Source organism: Nicotiana tabacum, chromosome 15 (assembly GCF_000715075.1).
Source record: "Nicotiana tabacum cultivar K326 chromosome 15, ASM71507v2, whole genome shotgun sequence".
Classification (NCBI taxonomy): domain Eukaryota; kingdom Viridiplantae; phylum Streptophyta; class Magnoliopsida; order Solanales; family Solanaceae; genus Nicotiana; species Nicotiana tabacum.
Window position 1 is genome coordinate 92,500,833 of NC_134094.1, and position 7,506 is coordinate 92,508,338.

Below are 7,506 nucleotides of genomic sequence, written 5' to 3' on the forward strand. Positions count from 1 at the left end.
TAGAGTGAATTGGAACTAGGCAATGTTTGCAACCATGAACAACAAATGAAGTATGAGAATTTAATAGAAATCGACCAACCATTATATAAATATTCAATGATGAACACCCATTAACATTACACCCACATAGGATTCACAATCTTAGTATTTAAAATTAGCTACTCATACTAGAATACAAAAATAATGTAATAAATAAAGTCATGAAGCTTACAAATATAGACAAAGTCTTGGATTTTCTCTCACAAGCTTTCTAAATAATGATGCATTCAATGCTCTAAGTGTAGCCTCTCTCTGTCAGACCAGATATAGCACAAAAATCCTAATCATTCTATTTATAATGGTCTAAAAGTCGTGGTCAAGAACTGGCAAAAATAACCCTGCAGATAGAGTCTGTGACCGCAGAATGGGCTGCAGAAGGGTTTCGCAGATCTTCAGTTGCACCGCAGAATTGATCGAACAATCTTCTAGTTTTTCCTTTGCATTTCGGTTATGCGGTCCGCATATTACTTTTTTCTGCCGCATAACATATCACATAATCATTTTCAGTGGAATACTCTTACCATTATGCGATTACTATGCGGTCCACACAAACGTTGTGCAACCGCATAATGGATCGCAGACTTGGCTATCAGCAACTGGATTTTTCTGCTTCATTCTACGATGAGTCTGTGGTCCGCACATCACTTTTGTGACCGTAGACCAGCCGCATTTTTGCCTTTCATATGTGTTTGACATCTTCTTTTATGATCTTGGTTTTTCAAGTCTGGTCTCCTGCAAAATACCAAAACTATATAAGAAATGACTTAAAATGCTATAAAAGATGAACTAAAGTCTATGTAATTAGTGTCAAAAGTGCCGCATTTGTACGGCACATCAACACCCCCAACTTAGACTCTTGCTTGCACTCAAGTAACAAACAAGAAATAATATAATATCAACTGACCAAATACTAATCTACTTCCGATTGATCACAAAGCAACAGTGACAATGGATGGTGTTGATTGTTAGTTAACAAGCATATAACCCCCTTTTATATTCATTGTTCTTTAAGGATAAAGATCATGTAATAGTTTGAATAATCAGTTTGTGAGCTTCGAGCCTCTAGAATAATGACAGAGTGCTACTCATAGCTAGATATGCACGTGTATCCTACTTCAAGAAGCCTAATTTCTGCTAAATCTTGAAATTCATGCATGCTCACATCAAAGAAAATCCCCAACTCAACACGTATGTACAGGGGATAAAATCAAACACTCTTGCACTCAGAAAGAAGGTTAAGTGCTACAAGTATCAGTCCATAAGCTTGCCCTTATTTGAACTCATTACTACCCCAGGAATAATTGGTTGTAGATCAAAAAAGACTTTTCAAGGATTGTAGTGTAGGCTTCGGTACATGTTGGATGAATATTTGGGAATATAGTGACTATACCCTCCTTAAACGCTACACACACATTTTTTTTATATGAACTTTTTGCATTTTGCTTCTTTTTTTTAAAATCACGTGGCCCTTATTGACCTCTAGTACCAACATAGAACCGCTTTAAAGTACCTCTCTAATTTTCTCAAAACTCCATATATATATATATATATATATATTATTTTTATTTTTTTTCTTTTTTCTTTTTTTCTTTTTTTTTTCTTTTTTTTATTGGAGCTTGAGTATCTTCATCTTATACAATTTTGAGGTATTTGCTTCTACACACAATGAACGTCTTCACCATTTTCTAATTGATACCAACACCCCAACTTAGGCTTTTAGCCTAATTCTCAACATTCAAGGAGGGACGGGTTCAAACGAGGGAATTATTCCACAAAAAGGGTAAAATTTGTAATGTAGTAGTCAAATAAAATATTAAAGGCTCAACGGGGGATAACTAGGATAATATATGCACCAGGGAGGTCAATTTGGTCAAGAACTAGTTAGCAATAACAAAGAGAGCCTAAGATCATTTCGACACCCAATCATCAACCTGAGATTTGCATTGAGGAACCAATCGGACAAGTTCTAGACATTACAAGTTGAGTACATGCATTATTTACGCAAATTCTCACCACTCACAATGCATGAATTGCTCGACTCGGCATAATTTCACCCCTCAAGTGAATACAAGGCAATTCAATGCTTCATCAAATGATATTTGAGATTCTAAGTAAGCACAAAGTCAAATGAGCCTCGATTTCACAAGAATGACTAACTGTTTATTCACAAAATTGGAAGGGTGCAATTTATTTCACAAAAACTTATCATATGCTTGAATCTAGAACAAAAGCACCAAACAAGTCAAAACGTTTTATGCTACGACCATGGTTTTACTATTACACCCTTGGAAAAGAACCCGGCAAAGAAATACTAAGGAGAATTCATTACTATATACAAATCTACACTAGTGGGACTAAGAATGTATATACAAGTTGCAAAAGTCTGTTTGAATATCCCACCCCAACTTAAGAACATGCAGTGTCCCCAATGCATTGGAAACAAAATAAGAACAAAGTTTAGGAGCTTCCTAGGGCGCACTAGGTGCTTGGAATATCCGAGGCGGCAGTGGAGGCTGGAGCTGAAACTGTTGAGGCAGCAGGTGGATCATCTGAGTGGGTAGTGGTGTCTGAGACCAAAGTAGGAAGCTCTGCCTGTTGCGGATCCGGGTACTGGACCTATGAGCTACTGAACTCACCCGATGAAAGTTGTGTGGTCATTGTGGTAGCTCTGGCAGCCATATCTGCAAGTGAATGTGCGATAGCTGTTTTCACATCAACCTCCTCTTCACCCAGTTCCTCTGCAACAGTAGCAACTTGTTTGCCTCTGTTATCCCTCTGATCATCACCCTCTTCAAATAACCGCTCCTCATCAATTTCCTCACAAGGCTCTCCAGATTCCTCGTATGAATGACAATTTTTTTGTGCAACGGAACTCGGAGTTTGTGAGATATCAGTACCATGCACCTCCTCATCTAATGGGAAGTTTGTGAAATCTAGATCAAGACTTGGTACATGGGAGGTGCTGATGCCCTACTCCCCTTCCACCAGAAGAAGGGTGGTTAAATTAAACTCCAGTGTCTACATCTTATGCAGCTCCGTCTTGAGCTCAGCTACATCCTTTTTAAGCTGAGGCATGTCCCCAACCTCACCTCATTTAACCTTCTCAAGGCAAGCTTCAAAGTGCTTGAGTAGATCCTCATATGATAGATGTTGCTTCTAAAGATCACTTATTGAGGTTTGAATCTGGGCCAATGCTTGCCGGATGAGCGATCGAAGTTCTTTTGTCAATTTGTCTACTTTGGCATTTGCATGTTATGTCAGTAGACCAAGCTTGGAGAGTTTAGGCAGTGATGCAGTTGGTGTTGAAATGGCTGATCTGGGAGTGGATGTGGAGGTGGCAGGTGCCGAAGAAGTGTTTGGCACTAATGAGGCAGGAGGTGCTGGTGCTGATGTACGTAACGAGGTCTGAAGCAGTGGGATTGATTGCTCTGGTGGATCTTCGACCTTTTTCTCTGAGGCATCACTGTGTCGAGTGATGTCAAGATCCTGAATAGCTTTTACTGTGCGGTCATGTTTGGGGAATGGAGGAATCGCTGCATTTCCACACAATGCTAGGATTAAGCATGGAAAAGGGAGCGACGTTTCTTTCTAGTTTGCCCGGATTCCAATTTCAGGGGAAATAAGCTCTCCCACATCAATCTTGATACTCGACATAATGCAAGCAATAAGGATTGGCTTCTCGATACTGATGTCGGTCTTATTTCTCGTAGGCATTATACGAGAACAGATAAAACTTAGCCAATACCGGCCTTCTTGGGTTAAATCTTTCTTGTGAATCTTTTTAGCGCGGTGCAATCCAGGGTGGAATTCCCTTGTCTATTACAGAAGCTACCCAAGCACACTCAGATTCTTTATTTGTAATTTTTGCCTCATATTCTGCCATGCCTAGCTCCCACTCCTCGAAATATACATCATTGATGGATGGGGCATCACTAGTATTTCAACTCCTCGGACTAAGATAAATTTCAAGTATCGACGGTTTCTCTTTTGTTCTGAGCTCGTGGATGCAGCATATGCAGCATAAAATTCCCTAACAAGTGTCTCATTGTACTCTCCCGGATATTTAGTAAAGAACTCCCATCCCCTCTTTTTGATTTTTTCTAGCACATGGGGATAGTGTTCTTTAAGACCGTTCAAACTCAGCTGCTTTTGTTCAAGGATCTTTCTCTTTGCCAGACCATCTCTGTACATAGTTCAAGAACCAGTAATTTTCTATGTGCTTCGGCCTGGAGGTCAACTTGTGGTAAAAGGTCAAGTTGTGGCTCCTCCTCTTCTAACTGGGAGGTAGGCTCGGATGAATTTCTGGATGTGCTAGGATGTTTTCCTTGGGATTGCTGTGATTGTGGGCTTATAGTTGCAGTCTATCTCTTTCCTCGAGTGCTGGGTGTTCTCTATGCTAAGGATTTCTTTGGTGCCATTCCTACCAATTAACGAGGAGTTAGTATAAGGTAGGGCATGTGTAACATATGGCATAGAAATGATAGACACAAAATGTTCTACGAGCAATTATACTTTACGGACCGCAAACCACAACGCAGAATATTACCATCAGAAGTAGAAGGAATTATGCGGGCCACAGATATTATCGCATAACAGGTTTGTGACCGTAGATCGGTTGCATTTTGAACTTTGAATAAGGCTAGATTCTGATTAGGTCTACGACAATTGTGCGGTCCGTAAACGAGTTATGCAGCCGCAGACGCAACCGCATATTGGCGCTGAGAAAACTCTCAAGCATACAGAATTCGATGACTCTGCGGACCGCAAAACAGTTATACGGACCGCAAAGATCATCGTCTCTACTCAACAATGCACTCACAGGCAACTGTTATGCACACTTAGTACCAAATGCTCAAGTTGTGAGAGAGCATTACACACACTCAACATTAGATCAATTTCATGCTCAGCCTAGCAATATCTAATGTAACTTGTCACAAATTTCAAATGCCCTTCCTCTATTCAGACCCCCTAATACTCACCGCCCAAATTTTGATTGACCCACAGCACATCCCCCCCCCCCCAGAGTTGATTCCCATTACAAAAGATAAGAAGTTGGGCAGATAGAAGAGGGTAACATGGATTAGAGAGCACATATCAGTCATTACATTAACTGAGGAAGAGAAATGTTGGAAATATTAAATATCAAATTGCAGAAGTTCGAGCAAGCTAAGTAGGTGTGAATTGTGGCGATCAAGGTGAGCCTCCCCTTTTCTTCTTCTTTTTTTTTTAATTTTTTCTATGTTTTTCTCTTGAATTTTGTTTTCGTGCCTGGGTGTGTGAAATGAGAGAAAACATATGGGAAAGAGAGAGAGAGAGAGAGAGACAAAACTAGGGTTTAATACCTGAACGTTCTGCAGTCAAATGACCATCGCATAACACATTATGCGGCCGCATATGTGTTTTGCGATAGATTAGTATCTGGGGTCGGCTACAGATGTGCGTTCATTTTTGCGGTCGCACAATGATTCTGCGGGCCGCAAAAATTGATTTTTCTCCGAATTTTTAAGACACAATTTGACTGGTGTTCTGCTTGTGTCTGCAACCATTATGCGGTCCGCATACCATTTATGCGGCCGCATATGTTGCCGCAGAAAAACAACTGAAGCTCAACTTGTTTTCCTTCATTTCCCTCTGCCCTTGCATCCTACTTCTTTGTATTTTGGGTAACCTGTATTCTAATACACATGTCAAATTGTCCAACACTCACAAATAAACCTACCAAAATTTGAATCTAAAAATAATTGATGTTACCGACTTTTGGGTTGCCTCCCAAAAGGCGCTTGATTTAACGTCACGACACGACGATGTTGCCCCGATTTTGGCTAATCATGGGTGGGGATTGGCATAGGACTATCCTTGAGTGCGAATTGTTCTACCAGTTGCCTTTCTCCATTGGTTCCGAGGTAATACTTGACCCTTTGGCAATTTACTTTGAAAGTTCGAGTCCCATACTCAGATTCTAATCCAATAGCACCATAGGGAGACACACTCACAACTTTGAACGGGCCAGACCATTTGGATTTGAGTTTTCCCGGATAGAACTTCAATCTTGAGTTGAAGAGTAAGACCAAGTCACCGGATTTGAATTCCCACTTCAAACTCTTCTTGTCATGAACAAACTTCATTCTTTCTTTATACATGGCTGCATTCTCATAGGCATGAAAACAGAACTCTTCCATCTCATTCAGTTGTGTCATCCTTAGATTAGCAGCTTCAGCCCAGTCAAGATTTAACTTTTTCAATGCCCACATGGCTTTGTGTTCAAGTTCCACTAGCAAGTGATAAGCTTTACCAAAAACCAATCGATAATGTGAGGTGCCAATGGGTGTCTTAAATGTTGTTTGATAGGCCCACAATGCATCATCCAACTTATTTGACCAGTCAGTTCTGTTTACATTAATAGTTTTTGCTAGAATATTTTTGATCTCCCGGTTGGAGACTTCAACTTGACTACTTGACTAAGGATGATGAGGGGTAGCCACCTTGTGCTTAACTCCATATTTTCCAAGTAATCCGACAAAAGCTTTGTTGCAAAAATGAGAACCACCATCACTGAGGATGGACCTTAGGGTTCCAAACCGAGTAAATATGTTCTTCTTCAAAAAGGCGGTTACACTTCTTGCTTCATTGTTTGGCAAGGCAATTGCCTCAACCAATTTGAAGATATAATCTACTGCCTCCAAGATATATGTCATGCCGTAAGAACTTACAAAAGGCCCCATGAAATCTATCCCCCACACATTAAAGATCTCGACCTCTATCACAAAGTTCATAGGCATCTCATGCCTTCTAGAAATTGATCCTTGTCTTTGACATTGATCACATACCCTGACCATTTGGTTTGAATCTTGGTAGATCGATGGAAACTTTTGCCGCAGTATGATTTCCACCGTGGTGAACTCCTACTGGGGAGTCATGACACGCTTTGAGAATTTGAATTATCTCATCATCCGGAACACAACGCCAAATGATGTTGTCGGTGAAAATCCGGAACAAAAAGGGCTCCTCCGAATAGTATTGCCTACATTCCCGCAATAATTTCTTTTTTTTTTTGATAAGTTTCCAATCCGTCGGGGATAAAGTCACTAACCAAGAAGTTAGCAATGTTGGCATACCAATGAGTGCAGGTGCTAGATATTGCCAATAAGTGTTCATCTGGTAAGGCATCATTAATTTCAAGATCTTCTTTTGGTCTTCCTACCTCTTAAAGCCTAGATAAGTGATTCGCAACCTGATTATCTTTTCCTTTCTGATCTTCGACCTCAAATTCAAACTCTTGTAATAAAATTATCCACATAATCAATCTTGGTTTAGCATCCTTCTTTGCCATAAGGTGGTGGAGTGCAGCATGATCAGTGTAGACTATCACTTTGGATCCCAACAAGAAGGCCCGAAATTTTTCAAAAGCATAGACAATAGCTAGCAGTTCTTGCTCAGTTACAGTGTAATTCAGTTGTGCGCCATTGA

At 40.2% G+C, this 7,506-nt stretch overlaps 1 protein-coding gene across 1 annotated transcript; it reads right to left on the reverse strand.

Moving 5' to 3' along the window:
* Positions 1-5,861: 5,861 nt before the first annotated feature.
* LOC107803320 (uncharacterized) lies at positions 5,862-6,734 on the reverse strand. The gene is made up of 2 exons (XM_016627010.1): positions 6,522-6,734; positions 5,862-6,407 (listed from the first exon to the last, which is right to left on the reverse strand). The coding sequence occupies exons 1-2, from the start codon at positions 6,732-6,734 to the stop codon at positions 5,862-5,864; spliced, it is 759 nt and encodes a 252-aa protein (XP_016482496.1).
* Positions 6,735-7,506: the final 772 nt, after the last annotated feature.